This window comes from Mesoplodon mirus, assembly GCF_964341445.2.
Source record: "Mesoplodon mirus genome assembly, chromosome: 4".
Lineage (NCBI taxonomy): Eukaryota > Metazoa > Chordata > Mammalia > Artiodactyla > Ziphiidae > Mesoplodon > Mesoplodon mirus.
Window position 1 is genome coordinate 177,308,921 of NC_138979.1, and position 22,647 is coordinate 177,331,567.

At 44.0% G+C, this 22,647-nt stretch overlaps 1 protein-coding gene and 2 pseudogenes across 3 annotated transcripts in view; 2 read left to right on the forward strand and 1 right to left on the reverse strand.

The window, feature by feature from the left end:
* The first annotated feature begins 8,027 nt into the window (after positions 1-8,027).
* LOC309802949 (serine/threonine-protein phosphatase PP1-gamma catalytic subunit A-like) lies at positions 8,028-8,989 on the forward strand (annotated as a pseudogene). The gene has a single exon. The product of its transcript is annotated as a serine/threonine-protein phosphatase PP1-gamma catalytic subunit A-like (transcript).
* Positions 8,990-16,361: 7,372 nt separating this feature from the next.
* GOLGA5 (golgin A5) overlaps positions 16,362-22,647 on the forward strand; it is a 31,597-nt gene continuing 25,311 nt past the window's right edge. Inside the window, exons 1-2 of the mRNA XM_082620202.1 lie at positions 16,362-16,563; positions 18,707-19,283. Coding sequence (XP_082476328.1) covers positions 18,737-19,283 — 547 coding nt within the window. The 5' untranslated portion in view covers positions 16,362-16,563; positions 18,707-18,736. The remainder of the gene's footprint in view (positions 16,564-18,706; positions 19,284-22,647) is intronic.
* Positions 19,292-21,919, reverse strand: LOC309803655 (non-histone chromosomal protein HMG-14-like; annotated as a pseudogene). The gene has a single exon. The product of its transcript is annotated as a non-histone chromosomal protein HMG-14-like (transcript).

Sequence of the window (22,647 nt, forward strand, 5' to 3'; positions counted from 1 at the left end):
AATTCTCCTCAGGGTGCGCAGTCACTGGGCAGTTGCCCTAGGTTGTGATTTAACCCTTTGTATAACTGGAGGATGAGTGACATTCTTTGTTCCTCTTTTTTTTTTCTTTTTGCGGTACACGGGCCTCTCACTGTTGTGGCCTCTCCCATTGCGGAGCACAGGCTCCGGACGTGCAGGCCCAGCGGCCATGGCTCACGGGCCCAGCCGCTCCGTGGCATGTGGGATCTTCCCAGACCGGGGCATGAACCCGTGTCCCCTGCATCGGCAGGCGGACTCTCAACCACTGAGCCACCAGGGAGGCCCTGTTCCTTTTTTTATACCAACATGACGGGGGTGAGGGGTGTGCCCCACACTAACAAACGATTCTCAGACACCAACTGGGTGTCCTAGAGTTCACCTCAATTCTGACGCTATCTACCTGGAGTTAGCATCAGACTCCACAGGTTAAGGCTTCAGTCCTACAAGACTGCCCCTCACCCCGCCCCTCACTTTAGAGGCCAGTCCCAAGCCCAGGCTGTTATCTGTGTTAGCTGCTTCTGACCAACCAGCTAAAGATTGGAGCTTCCAACACCCCTCCTTGAACTTCAGATGCCAGTTGCAAGGCCAGGTTGTTACCTGTACTTCTAACAAACTGACTATAAATCAGAGGTTTCCAAAACGCCCTCCTCGGGTTTGATGAATTTGCTAGAATGGCCCACAGAGAGACATGTTACTTACTAGATCACTGGTTTATTGTGAAAGGATAGAACTCTGGAAAAGCCAGTTGGAGAACTGCATAGGGTATTACCAAACTGAACTTGGGTCTGCTCGCCCACCACACAGCAAAGCCAATCTACTGACACCAGGTTGTGATGAAGGAAAGTACAGTGTTTATTGCAGGGCAAATCAAGGAGAACAGACAGCTCATGCTCAAAAGACCCAAACCCCTGATGGCTTTCAGGGAAGGGTTTTTTTGTTTTGTTTTGTTTTGTTTTTTGCAGTACGTGGGCCTCTCACTGTTGTGGCCTCTCCCGTTGCAGAGCACAGGCTCCGGACGCGCAGGCTCAGAGGCCATGGCCCACGGGCCCAGCTGCTCCGAGGCATGTGGGATCTTCCCGGACCGGGGCACGAACCCGCGTCCCCTGCATCGGCAGGCGGACTCTCAACCACTGCACCACCAGGGAAGCCCCAGGGAAGGGTTTTTAAAGGCAACGTTTGGGGTGAGGGCTGCAGCGTGCATAACTTTTTTCTGATGGGTGGGTGGTGAGGTAACAGGGTGGTGTTTCAGAAATCTTAATCATCCACCTCCTGATTCCAGCCAGTCTGGGGTCCACATGCTTGTGGTCAGCAGGTAGTCATCATCACTATGATAAGCAGGGGAAGAGAGGGCAGCGTGGGATCTTCATTTTTGCAGAACAACTCAAAGATATGCATCAGATTGTTATATATATATATCCCTTGAGGAGGAACTAAGACTCTGTTTTGTTGCTGAACTATTGTTTCTTGACTGCTTTCCCTTTGTTTCTGCATTCTTTCACTTCCCTAATTAGTAACTGCTTGAGTCTGCTCTTTGTAACTCAAGGAAGGCCTAGGAGACCAAAACCTTTTTCCACAAACAAGAAACAGGAGACACAGAGGGGCTTTTATAACCAGGAAGGCCCCACAGGGCCCTGCTCAATTTCAATCCCCCTTTTCTTTGCTATTTCTCAATCCTGAGGGGAATAGGGGTTGGTGGAGAAAGGGAATAAAGTTTTGGATAGAGAGGTTAATCCTGAACTCAGCAGGGGAACTCTGTTTTAGGGGACTTGGTTTCAAGCGCAGGGTAAGTGGGAAGGGGCACAGAGATTCTATGCCCTCTGTTGGCCACTTTGCCCCCCATCCACTCATATTCACCAACCAGGAAGCTCGCCAAACTCTGTCCTGTTAGGTTTTCTACGGTGGCTCTATTACAGAGGCATGACGGATTAAATCATTGATCATTGGTGAAGTATTCCATTTATTCTACCTCCAGCCCCTCTCCCCTCCCCACAGGGTGGGAATGAAAGTTGGTTGGTTCTCCTGGCAAACAGCCTCTACCCTTAGTGCTTCCATCACTTCACTAACCCAAGACACTTTTCATCACTCTCAACACTTAGGAAATTCCAAGCGTTTGGGGAGCTACGAACCAGGAACTGTGGACAAAGACAAAATTATATATGGAGAAATATATGTTGGTCATCTGAATGACCAGATATATATTCCTTATAAATCACAATATCTCAGACCTCTGTAAAAATAAGGAACTGATCTCCATAAAAATCAGGACTGTTGTTACCTTCAGGAGAGAAGAGGGTTATGGTAGGAAAGAACCCTCAGGGGCCTCTGATGCACCAGCAAGGTCATGTTTGTACATGTATGTGATATGTATTTGTACACTCCTCTACATGTGTTATGTTTCACTTTAAAAATAGGTTAAAAAAATGCAGGGGAAGTTTGTGTCCAAGCAAGTTGCGTGTAAAATATCCTGAACTCTTCCTACATTAAAATACCTAAAAAACACTAGATAAAAATATTTTTAATATAGTTTATATATATACATGATATACTTATAAAATACATATTTACATACATGTATATTGCCAACTTAAAAAAATGCACGATGTGAGAGTTGTGAGTTAAGCTTTATTGGGGGCAAAATGAGGACGACAACCTGGGAGACAGCATTTCAGAGAGCTCTGAGAAACTGCTCCAAAGAGGTAGAGGGGAAGGTCAGTATATATGTGATTCTGGTGAAGGGGAAGGGCATGCAATCAAGCACATACTTCTTGCAGAAGGTTTCTGCTAATCACAAGAAGCAGATGTTCCCATGAAGGATTTTAGTGCTTTTCTAGATATGAGGAGATACAAGAATTGGGCTCATAATATCGTCTCCTAAAAATATTGAACTATCTGAAGACCTGTTCTGCCAGTTTTTCCCAGAGCACAGAGGGCCTCATCTCTGCCCTCCACCCTGAACCCCTTTCAAGGGGTGTTGAAAGTCAGTGGCTGCAGCAGCTCATGATTTAATCCTTGTAGAGCTCGATGGCAAGTGCCAACGGCAAGTGACAGTTTGTATGGACAATATCAAGGTGTACACATACAATATATGTTTACATATGAAAAACCACAATGAGGCACCACTGGATACCCACCAAATTTGTGAAGCTGGAAAAAACCATCATTTTAAATGCATGAAGGAGTTAGCAAGAAAAAAAAAAGTATAAGAAATCTGCTGATGCCAAGGTCAAAACCAGATTCCAGAGGTGAGTGAGCCTTGAGGTTAATGAATAAAATGACAGAAGGAAAAAATGCGATCCTTGCTTTGGCTCTGGGTGGAGAGGTAAAAATCTCCTGGGAGTACTGGGGCCTTCTGGCAGCCCTCACGTGTCCATTCTCCCTTTAATTTACTCTCCTTAGGTTTTTGCTCTATAGCCCCCAAAACAACTCCTGCCTAGACTACCAAAGACCTCCACACTTCTAAATCCACCAGTCATTTCCCAATCTGAGCACACTTGATCTCTCACAGAACTTTTTTTATTGATGTGAAATTCACATAACATAAAATTAATCATTTTACAGTAAAATTCAGTGCCATTTAATACATTCACAACGTTGTGCCACCACCATCTCTGTCGAGTTTCAAGACACTTTCATCACCCCAAAAGAAAACCCTATACCCAATCAACAGTCACTCCTCACTCCCCTAACCCCTAGCAGCCACCAAATCTCCTCTTTGCCTTCATCAATTTACCTACTCCAGATATTTTGTATATATGCAATCATGCCCTCTCCCACAATTTGATGCAGTTGATCACTTCCTCTTCCTTTCAACATTTTCTCCACGAGGGTTCCAAGATCCCCACACTTCCTGGTTTCCCTTAACCTGATCTCTGAACACTGGTGGGTCCAGGGCTTAGTCCTGTACCTCTCCTTCTCTCTGTCCCCACTCACTCCCTGGCTGACTCACCCAGTCACGTGGTTTTAAGTTCCATCCATGTTCTGATGACCCCAAGCTTTTCTCTCCAGCCAGGACTCTTCCCAGAACTCCAGACTCACACATCCCATTGCCTACCTGACATCTCCACTCGGCATGTCATACTTGTCCTAATCAAGTCTGAACTCCTGACCTTCCCCACCAAGCCTGCTCGTCCTGATTCATGTCAAGTCCTCCTTCTGGGTCCTCCAGCAGAAAACCTTGAAGTTTTCATCCTTGACACTGCTCTTTCTTTCATACCCTACATTTGACCTGTCAGCAAAATCCTATGGGTTCTTTTCAAAACAGATCCAGAATCTGACCACTTCCATCACCTCCACAGCTATCATTCTGGGGCAGGTGTTCTCCTTTTTCACCAGAATTATTGCAATCACCCGATAACTGTTGTCCTACTCCTCTCCTTGGAGCCCTTCAATCCATTCTCAACACACCATCCAGAGGGACGTATTAATCAGGGTTCTCTAGAGAAACAGTATGTATGTATGTATGTACGTCTGTATGTATGACAAGGATATGGAATTGGCTATTGGTTCATGCAGTTATGAAGGCTTTGAAGTCCCGTGATCAGCTGTCCTCAAGCTGAGACCCAGGAAAGCCAATGGTGTGGTTGCAGAGTCTGAAGGTCTGAGAACTAGGAGAGCCAGTGGTGGGAGTCCCAGCCTGAGCGCAGAAGACCAACGTCCCAGCCTAGACAGTCATGCAGAAACCGAATTCTCCCTTCTTCTGCCTTTTTGCTCTATTCAGACCCTCAGTGGATTGGTTGATACCCATTCACATTGGGGAGGGCAATCTGCTATACTCAGTCTACTGATTCAAATGCTAATCTCATCTGGAAACATCCTCCCAGACACTCTCAGAAATAATGTTGAGCCAGATATCTGGGCATGCCCAGATCCAGTCACGTGGACACATAAAATGTATATCACATTGCTAAACGTGAGTTAGAGCAGTTCTCTGCTGGAAACCTTCTAATGGCTTCCTAACACTTTTAGCATAAAATGCAGAATCCTCCACATGGCCTAGAAGGACCCATATTACCTGACCCCTGTCTGCTTCTCCACCCTCACCTCCAGCCATTCTGCCCCTTCTGCTCTTACAGTCCTGGCCCCCTTTGCCCCTGATTTCCAGGTCCCTGCACTCACACTCCCCTCTGGCTGGAGCACTCTTCCTCTCCCTTGCCCCATGTCCTCTGGGCTCACCCCTTTACCTCCTTCAAGCCTTTACAGAGGTGTCTGCTTTTCATTCAACCTTCCTGACCATCCTATTGAAAACTGCAGTTTCCACCTGGAACACTGCCCCCTCCTTCCCTGCTTTGTATTCTCTCATAGCACTTAGCACCATCTCATCTCAGCCAGAATTTGACTTATTTTATCTGTCTCCTCTCATTAGAATATAAGCTCCACAAGAACAGGGATCTTTGTTTTGGTCCCTTTTGTTTCTATCCCCAGCACCTGGATTTGTACTTAGCGCATAGTAAATGCTTAATAAATATTTGTTGAATCAATCAATGAATGAATTTTCCAAGAGACAGTTTAAAGAAAGAAAAGGGGTTTGTACTGATCAAGATAAAAATTCCTTATTGTTCATAGAAAGGAGAAACCTTTTAAGGATCCCGCTTTCCCCAAGTCTCTGCCTTAGACATCTCACATGTATCCTTTTAAGAGAGGGGCATGGTCTTGTGAATTCAGTCCTAGACCTGTCTGCTCCTACCCACTGACAAGGTGGACATAAGACTCGTCACACCATGCGCGGGGGCTACAGGATTGAGTAGACTGAGGTATGTTCACATACCCAGACTTACTCACTAATTCACTCATTCATTCATCCCTCTGGCCTCCCTTGCAGGACTTACTACCTTGTTTGTAATTGTCAGTTTTCTTATCTATGCACACAGACTTTGAGCTCTTTGACAGCAGACGTTCTGTCTCCTTAATGCCTGGCTGTGCCTGGCACAGACTAGACAACTCAACAAAGTGGAAAGAGTGGGTGAATGGAAAACAGTGGCCAGAGTGAAAGAAGGCCAGCAGCTGGGGACCTCACGAGGCTTGTCTTCAGAATGGGGGGGCACCTGTCTGGATGGAGCAGAGAGGACCTGTTGGGGGAATGACATTGGATGGGTGAAGCTGGGCACCAAGTCCCTGCTAGGCTGCTGCAGTTCCCTAATTAGGGGAGAACAGACCAGTCGGGAGGGACATGAGTTGAAACAAGCACACATTTATTTGGCTGCCTCCTATGTGGCTTCACACAGCTACCCCACCTGCATTCAGAGGATGGATCCCCAAAGCATGATTAACAGTCAGTTTACGTGGGTCACTGACATGATGTCAATGACCCAGGTGTGCCCCTTCCTGGGTCCCATCACTAGACTCAGGCACACTTCTCTCCTCCTTCTGCCCAACGTCACCGGGGAGCCCCACCACTATCCCTCCTTCTCAGCCTCCTGAGGAAAGGGGGCTGGGTTGGCCCAGCCCCTTGGTCACGCCACCAAAGTCACACCTGATTGCAAAGATGATGTCTCCCCTGAGGGGTGATGAAGACCCCTCCTCTCAGGCCTGAGGAACTCCACCAGGCTTTTTTATGCTTGCATGATGGAATGCCTCCAGCATTTCAGTAGAATGTTCCACCCCCATGTTTCTGGGGTCCTTGAAAACCAAGTAGGGGAACTACTTGAGGTGAGTTTTGGGAGGAAAGAGATAGATTGGCCTTGTGGGTTAGGCAGGCTGGATGGGAGGGGTCCAGGAGGTCCATGGCAAGACCCATGCCTTCATTTTGGATGGAACTAGGACTTTGGGTGTGGATTATGGATGGAGAAGAATAAGCAGAAGGTCATGCAGGGGGAAACTCAGAGAGACATAAAAATCATACCTACCATTTATTATGCACCTGTTGTGTGCCAGGTATTGTGCTGGATGCCTACATATGCAATAGATTCTTTCTGAGGTACCTACCTATCTCGTGGAACCAGCTTCTCTAATCCACGGGGTGGGACCACTGCATTCATTCATTTAACAAAATATGTATGCACCTACCAAGTAGTAAGCCCTGTCCTAGGTGCTAGATACACAAGAGAAAGACAGATGTGGTCTCTGCTTTCATGGAGGGGAGATGCACACTAAGTAAATAAACAAATAAAAATACATTATACAGATTATTATAAATTTGCATAATTATAATTGTACAAATTACAATTATACAAAATAAAATTGTATAATTATAAATATTATAAAGGAAAAGAATGAGGTATCGTGTGGAGCAGGACAGGACCTAGTTGACTCAGGGTGTCCAGGGAAACCTCCAGAGGGGGAGAATTTTATACCAAGACCTGAATGATGGGAAGAGACTGGCCATGTGAATGGGGAATTGTGGGTGATGATGGGGTGGGGAATGTGTGGAGGGGACATTTCCAAGGCAGTGGGAACATCAAGGCCAATGTTCTTGAGGGTGGGATGACTGGACACTGTGAGTCTGAGGGGCAGCTGTTCCAGATGCAGCTGGCGAGGACAGCCTGAGCCAGATCCTGCAGGGCCTTGTGGGCCACAGTAGGGAGGCCGGGTTTCATTTTATTTTATTTTATTTATTTTTTGGCCCTGCCTGGCGGCATGTGGGATCTTAGTTCCCTTACCAGGGATGGAACCGTGCCCCCTATATTGGAAGTGCAGAGTCTTAACCAGTGGATCTCCAGGGAAATCCCCCGGGTTTCATTTTACACACTGTTATTTGATGTGTTAATTTAAAAAGTATATAGATTATTGAATCATACAATTTTCAAATATTTTGATAACTGTATTTCAATCTTTCCACTATAATTTCTTTTGTCATACTGTGCATATTATTTTATGGTTTAAAAACACAATTCTGCCTCATGGTTCCAGTGGGGAGAGAAAGAGGAAGCAGGGGGAGCGGGCAGTTAGGGGGGACCCACAAACAGTTTCTGCTGCCACCGCCAGGGCCGCCTCTGTGCTCTTGGCCGTGGGAAAGGAGATGTGAATCCCGGGTGCAAGGCCGCACCTACGGGAGGGTGGGCAGTGGGACGGCGATGGCAGATACAAATAAACTCAACATGAACAGCCTCATCCAATGGCTGTTGGAAGTTAGAGGGTCCCAGCTAGGCAAGAATGTCCAGCTACTAGAGAATGAAATCAGAGGGCTGTGCTTAAAGTCCTAAGAGATCTTTCTCAGTCAGCCCGTCCTACGACAACTTGAAGCACCGCTAAAAATAGTGGTAATACCCACAGGTAATACTATGATTTGCTTCGACTTTTGGAGTACGGTGGTTTCCCACCAGAAAGCAATGATCTATTTCTTGGGGACAGGGAGAAGCAGCCCTTGGAGAATATCTGCCTCTTATTGGCTAAAGAAAATCAAATATCCCGAGATTTTTTTCTTCTCAGAGGAAACCACGAGTGTGTCAGTATCAATAGCACGTATGGATTTTTATGATGAATGTAAAAGAAGGTACAACATTACACTATGGAAAACTTTCATAGACTGCTTTAACTGTTTACTGATAGCAGCCATTGTGGATGAGAAAACATTCTGCTGTCATGGAAATTTGTCCCCAGATCTTCCACCTATGGAGCAGATTCCAAGAACTGTGCGGCCAACTGGTATACCAGATCGAGGTCTTCTTTGTGATCTTTTGTGGTCTGACCCAGGTAAAGATGTCTTAGGCTGGGGTGAAAATGACAGAGGAGTTGTCCTTCACATTTCGTGCTGAAGTGGTTGCCAAATTTCTCCATCAGCATAATTTGGATCTTATATGTAGAGCCCATCAGGTGGTTGAAAATGGTATGAATTTTTTGCAAAGAGGCAGTTGGTCACTCTGTCTTCTGCAACTGATTATTGTGGAGAGTTTGACACTGGAGGTGCCATGATGAGTGTGGACAAAGCACTAATTTGTTCTTTTCAGATTTTAAAGCCTGCAGAGAAAAAGAAGCGAATGCCAGGAGCCCTTTAACACCTCCAAGGGGCATGATCACAAAGCAAGCAAAGACATAGGTGTCATTTTGACACTGCTTAATTGGGACTTGTAACATATAGTATATGATCTTCATTTTTTAAATCGTAATGTATATTGGTCAGCTTGCTCAAATAGTGTTTGTGGGCTTGCTCCTTCCATTTTTGACTTAATGAATGATATTTGCTAATTATAACAGCAAATAAAAGACTCTCCACTCCCAAGAAAAAAAATTTTTGTTTTGTTTTTTAATTCTCTGGGATTTTTTGCCAACAATTTTAATGATGGTATTAAAGCTGTACACCCCAGGACAGTTTATCCTGTCTAGGGGGTAAGTGTGCAATTGATCTATTTTAAATTCAGTACGATCCAAGAATAATGCAAATACTTGTTTTCTTTAGGATATAGAGAGAGCCCTAGGGTGCTCAATCTGTACAAGTTATTGTCATAAAATGCATACTATTGACACAAACCACTGTGAACATATATTTTTAAAACTTTGTTTCAAAGGATTGCTTTTTTCTCTTACTGTCTTGTCATGTACAAACCAGTAACTTTCAACCTTGCCAGCATCACTGGAATGATGTAGATTTAATTAAAGCACACTTTCCCCTACCATATACTTAAAATGATGATTAAAGCCATTATTTTATTTTACTTTATTTTTTTAAATAAATTTATTTATTTAATTTATTTATTTTTGGCTGCGTGGGGTCCTCCTTGCTGCATGTGGGCTTTCTCTAGGTGCGGGAGCAGGGGGTACTCTTTGTTGGGGTTCATGGGCTCTAGGCACACAGGCTTCAGGAGTTGTGGTACGCAGGCTCAGTAGTTGTGGCTCACGGGCTCTAGAGCACAGGCTCAGTAGTTGTGGTGCACAGGCTTAGTTGCTCTGCGGCATGTGGGATCTTCCTGGACCAGGGCTCGAACCCATGTCCCCTGCATTGGCAGGCGGATTCTTAACCACTGCGCCACCAGGGAAGCCCCAGAGCCATTATTTTAAATGTTTGTTAACTCTTTCCTAAAGCCAAAGTTTCTGTTGACATACGTATTGACACTCCTCTAAGTATAAAGTGTCTTGGTTGTGTACACTTGCTGCCTTCCTGGGGATTCAAAAACAGGTTTTTGAGTTTGAATAGCGATTAGTAACATAGTGCTGCTTAAGCTATTAATGATTAAAGTTAATAACATTTTGTACAATTTCCATATAGCCTATTCATTAAGTAATCTTTGTACCATTACATCAGGCCTGAACCCGTTCATTCAAAAAGCTTCAAATTAGGGCTTCCCTGGTGGCGCAGTGGTTGAGAGTCCACCTGCCGATGCAGGGGACATGGGTTCGTGTCCCGGTCCGGGAAGGTCCCACATGCCGCGGAGCGGCTGGGCCCGTGAGCCATGGCTGCTGAGCCTGTGCGTCCGGAGCCTGTGCTCCGCAACGGGAGAGGCCACAACAGTGAGAGGCCCGCGGATCGCAAAAAAAAAAAAAAAAAAAGCTTCAAATTAAAGAAACAATACTGTTTTTTATGAGTGACCAATTATGCTTTCTTTGGTCTACATTCTTTATTCTACAGTGAAATTGAGGCTTGTAAGTCAAAACAAAGGAACTAACTTACTACCACTAGTTTATACAGAACTCAGGATATCTATGACTTTTTAAAACTATGATCTGTTATAATGTTTCAACAGATGACCCTTTACAATATCATGTGGTAAAAATGAATTCAGACTTATTAAATGATGAACTTGTTAAAACACACACACACACACACACACACACACACACGCACACAATTCTGCAAAAGTGTCCATAGCACAAAGAAGCTAAGATGTAGGTCAATTCCCTGCACCCAAGCTGGACTGGCCTTCCACAGGATCCCAGAATCTCAGAGCGAGGCTCTTAAAGAACACCCAGGGAACTTCATGGCAGTCCAGTGGTTGGGACTTGGAGAGCTTTCACTGCCTGGCCAGGTTCAATCCCTGGTCGGGGAACTAGGATCCCGCAAGCCTGTGGCTCACCCCCCAGCAAAACAAAATAAAACAAAACAAACCCAGTACAGGGTGCAAAGAGTGCAAAGACTTTTTAAACTCCCTAGTAGCTATATCAAGAGCTTCTTGGTAGGGCATGGGGAAAGACTGGGAGGGGCTCTGCATACCTTCTTCCCTGCCCCCCTCCCTCTTCCTCCACACTCTTCAATCAGGACTGCTTGACTTGGATGCATTTTATATACGGGGCATAGACATAAAGATTTCCTTTAAAGAAAGAAGCCTACGGTATAACAATCACTCACATACACCTTAAAAACCACTAACCACCCATTTTACAGGTGAGGAAACGGAGGCCCTGAGAGAGAAATGGAATTGCCTATGATGCCAAAGCAAGGCGTGTGATGTTTGTTGACTCTCAGGCATCTGCTTTTTCCAGGACAGCACAAAGCCTCTTCTCCACCCAGCCCTGCTGCCAATGTTGGGTCATATGGGGGTTGGAGGCCTCTGAGCAGGGGCAATGACAGGCTGAGGATGTGGGGTGAATGGGGGCCTAGGAGGTTTCATCAGGGCTGCAGTGGCAGAGGGACTCATCTCTGGGAGCAGCTTAGCATTCCAGGTGACATGGAAAACACCAGAAATGGTCTGTCAATCTGGAGGAACTCCCACACAGGTATGGGAATATGAAATTCCTGGGTGTCACCCAGCGTTGATTCATGGAAATATTACATTCTGTGCTCTATAAACAAAACGATCCAGCAATACTCATTTTACTTGTCAATCCAGATGTAATATACATACATACAAACATACAAGCGTATGTATATATTTTTAAACATAAAGTGCCTCCTGCTGCTGGAAGCTAAAAATGCACAAAGAGGTTCACAATTTCATTCTTCAGAGTTGCTCAACAAGGAGTAGAATCACAGAAACCCAGAGCTGAAGAAACATAGGCATCTTCCAAAGAAGGTCACAAAATCCCTAGGGAAAGCCTGCAGAGCTGGGCAGGTGACATAAATGAGGGGCGTCAGGCGATCTGAGAGGCAGGGCTGTGAAGACATGAGGAATGCATTCAGCCTCCAAGGGCATTCAAAGTTAAAAAAGTGTTTTTATATTATTAACTTTCAAAAAATAATAGATTCTTATGGTACAGAGTTCAGAGGATACATACAAAAAAGGATTCACTGAAGAATAAACCTCCCTCTTACTCCTGTTGCCCAGCTGAACTCTCCAAGGAGGGAAAGAAAGTGTCCCTCAAGAGATAGACTCTACTCATCCAAGATATTTGTACACAAATGATAGCATATTACAAACACCATTTTTTAATTTTTGGTTTTTTAAAACATCAGATATTGTTAAGATCTTGGAGCTCTTTTCGTATCCTTGCATGAGAGCTTCTGTTTTTTTTAAACATCTGCATAGTACTTCATTGGATGAATGTACCAAGATTTTTAAATCAATGAACATTTAACTTGTCTCCAATATTTGCTATTATAAGCAACGCTGTAATTAATAACTTTGTATATGTGTGAGTATATCTGTAGGATAACTTCCTAAAAGTAAAATTACCTTCTCAGAGGGTATGTGTATTTTTTTTGAATTGTTTTCATTGAGATATAACATACATGAAATAAAGTTAACAGTTGTTAAGTACAGAGTTTATGAACTCTTACATATGTATCCATACCCATAATCAACACCAAAGTCAAGATATAGAACATTATCAGCACTCTAGGAGCCTCCATCTTGACCACTCCTAGTCAATATCTGGCCCCCAAAGGTAACTACTATTATAACTTCCATAATCATAGATTAGATTCACCTGTTCTTGTCCTTCATATTATAATTATGGAATTATACAGTATGTGGTCTTTTTTTTTTTTTTTTTTTTTTTCCGTACGCGGGCCTCTCACTGTTGTGGCCTCTCCCGTTGCGGAGCACAGGCTCCGGATGCGCAGGCTCAGCGGCCATGGCTCACGGGCCCAGCCGCTCCGCGGCATATGGGATCCTCCCAGACCGGGGCACGAACCCGTATCCCCTGCATCGGCAGGCGGACTCTCAACCACTGCGCCACCAGGGAGGCCCAGTATGTGGTCTTTTGAGATAGGCTTCTTTTGTTTTAATTGAAGTATAGTTGATTTACAATGTTATGTTAGTTTCTCATGTACAGAAAAGTGATTCAGTTATACATATATATATTCTTTTTCATGTTCTTTTCCATTATGGTTTATTACAGGATATTAAATATAGTTCCCCGTGCTATATAATAGGACCTTGTTGTTTATCCATTCTATGTATAATAGTTTGCATCTGCTAGTCCCAAACCCCCAATCCAATCCTCCCCCGCCCCTGGGACTAGCTTCTTTTAACTCAACAATATTTCTTTAATTCAAGTAAGTCTGATTCATCCACGTTATTGCATGTATAGTTACTTGTTTTTCATTGTACATGTCTTTTGACGGACACTTCACCTCCATTTCTCTTGGGTGGAACTGCTGACTCATAGGGTAACCCTATACTGGGCCATAGAGTAGGCCTATGTTTAGCTTTAAAGACAGAGCCCAAGTTTTCCAAAGTGGTTCTATCACTTACAGTTGTGTCAAAAACGCATGAGTGTCCTAGCAGCTCCACAAACTCATCATTACTTGGTATTTTTCATCTCTTTACATTTTAGCAATTCTGGTGGATGTGTAAAGGTATTTCATTGTGATTTTAATTTGTATTTCTCTGATGACTAATAGTGTTGAATACTTTTTCCTGTGCTTTGGCCAATTGGATATTTTCTCTTGTGAAATGCTTTATATATTAGTCTATTTTTGTTGGGTTGATTGATATTTTTTATTGATTTGTTGGAGAGCTTTATATATTCTATATATAAATCCTTTGTCAGATATATGTATTGTAAACATTACCTACCAATCTTCGGCTTGCCTTTCACTTAATGAAAGCCTTGTAAGCTTTAATGTTGCTGTGGTTGTTGTTACTCTTGTTGTTTTTGATGAAAAGAAATTCTTAATTTTAACAAAGTCCAAATTTCAATCTTTTCTTTTGTGGTTAGTATTTTTTTTTTTTTTTTGGTGGTACGCGGGCCTCTCACTGTTGTGGCCTCTCCCGTTGTGGAGCACAGGCTCTGGACGCACAGGCTCAGCGGCCATGGCTCACGGGCCCAGCCGCTCCGCGGCATGTGGGATCTTCCCGGACCGGGGCACAAACCCGTGTCCCCTGCATCGGCAGGCGGACTCTCAACCACTGTGCCACCAGGGAAGCCCTGTGGTATTTTTTGCATGTGTCTTGTACAAGGCGAAGTTGTAACCTCTTTCTGTTGGCTGTGTTGTTTCTCTGGCTAATCCAGCCTGGCCCCGATGACTTCTAGGTAGTATGTCTCTATATGCTGACTCTCTCAGGGAGTGTACATGGGAATTCTTGAAACATTGGGGTAGTCTGCCCACTGCCATTTTTTTTTTCATATGGGAGATCTGGCTCTGCTTCAACTTCTTTAATTCTCATCCCTTCACTGATGAACAATATTGTTTCTGGAGTCACACTGATGTAGGTTGGAATCCCAGATGTATTACCTACTTCCTGTGTGACTTTGGGAAAGTAACTAAACCTCTCTGAATCTCAGTGTCTCCATCTGTTAAATGGGGTATGTATTAGATTTCATTAGGTAAGGCTGCATAAGAAACAATTACAAATCTCTAAAAGCAAAGGTTTCTTTTGCACTCATGTGACTTGTCAGGCGTGGGTTGCTTCACATCTCTTTCCTTCCAGGACCCAGGCTGAGGGAGCAGCTCCATCTGGGACAGGCCATTCTCATGAGAGAGGGAAAAGATTGAGAGCGTTGGTAGGAATACATAATGGCTCTTAACACTATTGCTCAGATGTGGTGAAAGACACTTCTATTCACATTCTATTGGCCAAAGCAAGTCATGTGATCAAGCCTGACATCAGTAAGGCTGGAAAGGACACTCTTCCTACAGGATGCGTTGCAGTCACAAGGCAACAGGTGATGATGTATAATCCTTGCTGACCTGAAACAACTAGGCTGCCAGGTATTTCTTCAGCAAAGATGAGTTTTTTGGAATCAGCAGAGAATTGCAATTTGGGGTCTGCAACCATGGTGAGCCACATGTAAGTCCCCACACAGCAAGGAAAGGAGAATGCTGCAATAGAAAGGGAAAGGGGTTGGAAGGAATATACTAAAAAAAGTGTCCACAGCTTTTCATTGGCTGATTTGTTACTAGGAGAGAAAAGGGGTCTTTCTACTTCTTGGGTGAGAGAGCTCTCCCTTCTGGTCTCCTGACTCTATTTAATTTAGGTTTCTGTTTCTTAATTTTTTACATCCTTAACAGGAGGAGTCACTTAATAGCTGGCAACAACAATGCCACCTACCACAGGATAATAACAGTACCTTCCTTATGGCTGTTTTGAGAATTAAATGAGGTGAAGCAGGTCCAGTGCTTAACACAGTATACTGCACTTAGTAAGTACACAATGACTATTAGAGGCTATGATTATTATCATTATTACTATTATTATTTCCCGGTGCGCTAAACCTTATTTGAGAGGAAGAAAAGAAGGAGCTCCCAATATTTAATTTGGAGACAATAAAACGGTGAGTCTAATGGCTCAAGCTTTGGAGTAATATGGACTCCTTACTAGGGCACATGATCTTAGACAAGTTACTTAACCTCTAGGGTCCTTGGGACTATGTTGTAGGCTTGTCATTAGGGCCAAATTAAGTCAACCCTGTGCACAAAGTAGGTGCTGAGTATTTGTTGAATTATTATTAAATGTGGATTTTAGACTTATTTCAAATATTCAGTGAACTGTTATGCATAACATAACTACAGTACAGCTGTATGGAAAGCCCGTTACTGGCTTTTTCCATCATTTGTGTCTCAGCTCAAATGTCACCTCCTCAGAGAGAGACCTTCCCTGTCCACATCATTTAAAGCGCTTCCCTCACCTCCAGTCACTTCTCCCTATTATCTTGTATTTACAGCTCTGGTAAAGCTCTGAAATTATCTTGTTCGTTCAGTGGTTTATTTAATATGTCTCTGCCTCTGTACTCTCATCCCCCGTTGAGGATGGGCCTCAACATCCTCATTCGTAAAACTAGGCGAGCGAAGGAGAATGGGGAAAGGTAAACGCCGGCCGCTCCACCTGTGTCTCGAGCCTCCCATTCCTTCCGGCAGGGCACCGCCCCTGCCACCCACGTGGCCCGCCGTGGGGCACGCGCCCAGATGGGCGAGGCCTCCAATGTTGTGTCGGCCGCGTGCGGGCCGCGGTGCTAGGGAGGCGAGCTACGTCACACGCACGCAGGCCCTGCCCCCGCCCTTGCTCGCCACAGGCGGAAAAAGGGAGTGGCCAGGCGCGAGGGCCCCGCAGCCGGCGGCGCTGCTGCCTGAGCCGCCTGCAGGTGGCTGCTCTAGGCTCCCGCCCGCTCAGGCAGCTCGGAAGCCACTCTGTTTTGGGGTCCTCGCCGCTCTTCCACGTCTCCCGGAAGAGTAACTGGGCCGTGGGCGATCGAGGGCCAGGTTTGCTCAACCTGGGCCCTCTCCCGGCCGGCTGCTGAGGACGGGCGGCCTGGGAGGGTGACCAGGCCGCGGTGCAGCCGCTCTAGAGTCCTCAGGTGAGGTGGCCGCGGGGGCCCGAGGGGTCCCCTTGGGGCCTTAACGGCCTTAGAGGCGGGGGCGGCATCCCCTCAGCGGAGACCCTGATCTCTCCGCCCCGCCGGGGGCTCAGGAACAGGGCAGGGGAGCCCCCTTGGGCCTCCACGGACGTGGCTTAGTGCCCTCCCCTTCCCTCCCTCCCCCACCCCAGCCTGGTTTGGCCACTCTTCCCCCTCCGGAGGCTCAGTGCAGTGAGTAGGGAGCGAAGTGGGGGTCTGTACTCTCCCACCTGAGATTGACAACAGAGTCCCTGGGACCGACCAGCTGATCCCCAGCCTCCCTTTCTCTGTGTTGACACTTGGCCTTCGTGCAGGCCCTGCCACCGCCGTCGGCCGACCCATCCCCATCCCCATCCCCATCCCCATCCCCATCATCCCCATCCCCATCCCCATCCCCATCATCCCCATCCCCATCCCCATCCCCATCATCCCCATCCCCATCCCCATCCCCATCATCCCCATCCCCATCCCCATCCCCATCATCCCCATCATCCCCATCATCCCCATCCCCATCCCCATCCCCAACCCCATCCCCATCCCCATCCCCATCCCTTGCGCGCTCACCCTCTCTCTTCAGCTCGGCGTGGACCATTTACTGGGCGGACTTTCTTGAGGGTTCTGTACCTCGGAAGTCTGCTAGAGTTGTTCTTTTGTCCTCGGGGCAAGTGCCTAGGGCCCATCTTAACATTTAATTGGGTACTCAATCTTAAGGCGCAGGCTTTTGTCTTAAAACCCTTTAAAACTTTACAATGAGAGGCACGATATAAGTTAATAAGTATGTTTTGATTGCTTTATTAGGAGAGATCATTTGTTCCCTACTTACCACCAGTGTTTACTCGGGAATGATACATACTCTGTAGGGAGTTTTATATGTTATGGAGCATGTCGCTTCCATTTTCATTGGATTTCACATAAGCTCTGTGAAATACACGGGCATATAATCATCCCATTTTGTAGGGAACGGGTTTAGAGGGTGAGTTTCTTCTTGAGGTTGTTCGGATACTGGGAGGCGAGATGGGGAACGCAGGGGTTAAAAGGTGGGTTTGGCTGTCTTAGATTTGCCTGTCTGAGCTGCTGTCTAAACTCTGGGATCTTTCTAAACCTTTCCCCCCATTTTTTTTTTTTTTTGGTGAAAAAGGGGTATTGCTACTTACCACACAATGTGGTTGTGAAAATTATGTGTGCTAAAGATAATGTTTGCAGGACACCTAACATAAAAATTAATTCCATTCAGCAGTATTTATGGGTGCCTACTGTGTGCTGAGAATTCCTTGGTGAGCAAAACAGACATGGCGTTTATCCACCCACTCCCCGCCTCCCCTTCCCCAAGAGGGAGAGACAGGGGGAAAAAATACATATAAAACATGAAGGGATGTGAGGGAAAAGAATAGTGTGTGAGCAGAGAATGATAGGACCTAATTTAGATGGGACAGAAAAGCCATTTTGGGGGCAGATGACGTTCAGGTGAAGACCAAGAATAAAAAAAAAAGTTAACTGTGAAAGAGCGCTCCAGGCAAAAGGAACAATGTGCACATTCAAGAAATGGTTGTTGACTTTTTTATATGCTACTCTTCTATGAAATGGAAACTAGTTATTTCATCATCATCATTTTGATTTATTGTGGCACTGGATAAGTACCCAGATAATATGCATCAAATGAATGTCTGTGCAATCGTCTGAACTTAGCTTAATGTGCATATAGTAGGTACTGAGACTCTAAATTATTGAAGGTATATTTTAGACGTGTATGTGCATATCTAAATTATCCATGATAGTCCTTTGTTGAAATAGGAATAACAGTGGTAGTGGTAGGTGTAATTATGGTAGCAGCTACTCAGATGAGTGCCTACTGTGTGCTAGGCATCTTTCAAAGTGTTTTTGAATGTAGTATTTCATCTTAAAACCATCCTGTAAAGTAAGTACACTTATTTTCCTCATTTTCTAGGTGAAGTTTCTCAGTTTCAGTCAAGTAGTTTGCCTGAAGTTACATAGTAAGAGGCAGGGTCAGGCTTTTCCAACCCAGGACTATCTGGCTCTAGAGCCTGGTCTTAATCGCTGTGCTCTGCTGTTAAGCCACACTGATCATTTTATATCCTTTTTATAGGTTCACCAACAGGATTATTCTGCTGCCATCATGTCCTGGTTTGCTGATCTTGCTGGAAAGGCAGAAGATCTTTTAAACAGAGTTGATCAAGGGGCTGCAACAGCTCTCAGTAGAAAAGAAAACACCAGCGGCATTGTTTACAGCAAAACTACTGACTATCCTGAACTTCACCAGCAAAATACAGATTTGACTTATCAGACAGGACCCAAAGCTACGTACATTTCCTCCGCAGCTGATAATATTAGGAATCAAAAAGCCACCATCTTAGCTGGGACTGCAAATGTGAAACTAGGATCTAGGACATCCGTGGAGGCCTCTCATCCTGTTGAAAATGCATCTGTTCCTAGGCCTTCATCCCAGTTTGTTCGAAGAAAAAAGTCAGAACCTGATGATGAGCTGCTGTTTGATTTTCTTAATAGTTCACAGAAGGAGCCTACTGGGAAAGTGGAAATCAAAAAAGAAAAGGGCAAAACACCCGTCCTGCAGAGTTCTCGGACAACAAGCGTCAGTTCTGTGGACACCAGTGTAACCACCATCAAAACCATGGAAGAACATCCTTCTGGGAGCCAAAGCCGTGGTAGTTAATCAGTCCTCTGTTTCTTTTAGAGTTAACCATATTGGATGTCATCATAGCCTAAAATGTTTTGGTAGCATTTGTCATGCTCTGTTTTGTTACCTGTCCCTGCTGGCGCAAGGGCAGGCTCTTTGAAGTGTGTGGTGTAAATAAGGGGGACAGCATAGAACACAATTAGCCAATGTACGGTTACAGTAGGGACCTTTGAATGTTGTCTGTTGGTAACTTTACCCAGCCCAGCATCTTTTTTTTTAATTAATTAATTTATTATTTATTTATTTATTTTTGGCTGCGTTGGGTCTTGGTTGCTGCGCACAGGCTTTCTCTAGTTGTGGCGAGCGGGGACTACTCTTCGTTGCAGTGTGTGTGCTTCTCATTGCGGTGGCTTCTCTTGTTACAGAGCATGGGCTCTACGTGCACGGACTTCAGTAGTTGCGGCTCGCGGGCTCTAGAGCTCAGGCTCAGTAGTTGTGGCACACGGGCTTAGTTGCTGTGCGGCATGTAGGATCTTCCGGGACCAGCGATCGATCCCGTGTCCCCTGCATTGGCAGGTGGATTCTCAACCACTGCACTACCAGGGAAGCCCCCTACCTTTCTTTTTTTTTTTTTCTTTCATAATTGAAATTTTATTGGTTGTTTTGAGGATCAGTACACAGACATTTCAATTTGTACACAATTCTCAACATATGTACCAAAAATCTAAAAAATCATACAGTTGTGATTCTTTTCTGAACAGTTATTCCAGTGACTTTCCAGCTTAAAATTTGGAGGCAAATTTTCCTTCACAGGATATCAAGTACCAGTATCTTCAAATATTGATATGCTGTTATATCGTAAGTCCCACTAATTCACAATTTAATATCATGTACACTACATACTCAAATTGTCAATCGTTCACAGCACATTAACAGTTACTAGAAGAACTGGACTACCACGACCAAAGATGTTACAGAGTGCACAAAATTCTGCCCAGGTGAGCCAAGATAAGGGGTGAGTAGTTTGCTTTAGGAAACAGTTCTACCAAAAACAACATGGGAAGAGAAGTAATTTAAAGTGTTTAAGACATTAAATGCACAACTGACTTCAAACTGACATTTAGTGTGCTTTGTATTATAGGATATAAAAGCTACCCTCCGTCTGTGGAATGTTAAGCTGGCACCCAAGACAATCAAAGCCTCCCATATTCAATATCCCACTATTTTCTGGTTGTACCAAAAAATAAACAACCAGCAAATGATTTCACCTCTTAAAAAAAGAATTTACACTTAAAAAATGGGATGAGGTGGGATTCCCTCCTTTTAAAAAATGTTTCTAGAGCTACTAAAAACATTGCATTTACAAAATAGTTGGTAAAAATATTCCTCTGGATTGTACAAGAAGGGAGACAGGGACCACTGATAGGACCAGGTGTGTGATACTAATCAGACTTGGCTGCTTTCTCTCCTGCTTCATCAGAAGCTGGGCTCTCCTCGTTTTTAGTTTCTCCGTTTTCTGCAGGTAAGTCTTCTTTAGTCTCTTGGTTAGCCACTTCAGCCTCTTTTCCCTTTGCTCCCCTTTTCCCTTTTGTTCGCACTTTTTTTGTCTAAAGATTTATCCTTTCCTGCCGCCTTTTTTGGCTTCGTTTCCACTTTTGCAGGAGCCGATTTAGCTGACAACCTCGCCGACCTCCTCTTGGGCTCCTCCTTCGCCACCCCCTCGACCTTCCTCTTGGGCATCGTGGCAGCGGGCCAGCGCGTGCCAGGTGCCTGCGGGCCGTGCTGAGAGCCTGCAAAGCTGGGCTGCCTGGCCGCTGCCACTCCTCCCCCTGCCCGAGCTTCTTCCTTTCATTTTTAATGTAAATATCCAAGGCTATAAATGTCTAAATGCTACTTTAGATATATCTTACAGGTTTGGATATATACTTTATTTCTTTTTAAAATCTTATAAAATTAAAAATAATTTTTAAAATTGTCAATTTTTATTCATTAAAAAAAATCTTTATTTTGGAAATTTCAAATATACCAAAGTAGAGACTGATGGTTCCCCTCAACCCCCATATTAGCTTTTATCCAGTGATCATAATCAACAGCTCATAGCCATTCTTGTTTCATTTATAACATCTCATTTTCAATCTCTTTCTTTACCTCTACCCACCACAGAATTATTTTGGAGCAAATCACAGATCTCATATCATTTCTTCTATAAATATTTTATTAACTCTAAAAAATACAAGTTTTAAAAACGAACAGTCACATCATTATCACCATAAAATTAATAATTCCTTAGTATCATCTAATATCTAGTCAGTATTCAAATTTCCCTGTTTGTCTCATCATTTTTACACGTTATTGAAATGGGAAAATCTTAGTTGTACAGACAAATGGCTACACCTATGAAACCCACACCTTTATCACGATAAAGAATGTTTCCTTTGCCCCAGGGAGTGCCTCATGTCCTTTTCCAGTTAATCTCCCCACCCATCCCCCAAGCACCCACTGTTGTGATTTTTTTCCCCTTAGATTATTTTTGTCGGTTCTAAAACTTCATGTTTGCCAGCAAAAAGTGAGATCATATAGTATGAATACTTTCTTACCTGACTTCTTTTATTCAGCATGTTAGTGAGAGTCACTCATGTTATTGAGTATATTAATAATTCTTTTTTATTGTGTAGTATTTTACTGTAGTATTATACCACAATTTACCCAGTCTCTTTTATGGACATTGGGGATTTTCCAGTTTTTGTTTTTTGTGAATAAAGGTGCTATGAACATTTTTGTACTTGTCTTTTTGTGGAAAAATGTTTTTATTTCTGTTCAATAAATACCCAGGAATGGAATTACTGGGTCAAAAGGTAGGTACATGTTTAATTTCATAAGAAATTGTGAATACTTCCCCACAGTGTTTATGTCATTTATATTGCCACCAGCAATCTGTCTATAAGAGTTCCAAGTTGTTTAATATCTTCACCAACATTTTATGTTGTCTTTTTAATCTTAGCCATCTAGCGGGTGTGTTTTATCCTTGTTTTGGTTTTAATTTGCATTTCCTTGATTACTAAAGATGTTGAGAACTTTTTCATTTAGATATAGTTCATTCTTTTAGCACATACTTAATTTTTTTGGAGTAAGTAAAAAGTGTATTTGCATCACATTTAATATCAAAAACAAGATGAAACTGAATTAATGAGTATCTGAATTAATGAGTATCTCTTTGGGTAAGGCAGTTTAGACTCCAGTTTGGTATATAACAAATTGCTCTGACCTGTTATTACTCTCCTTGCCTTGAAACCCACAGCTGTTCTTTTATGCCTTTCCAGTATTTTCAATGTTGAAACTTCTCCCTTTTTTTCAAAAATTATTCATAGACAGAAGGGAGACCAAAACCCTAG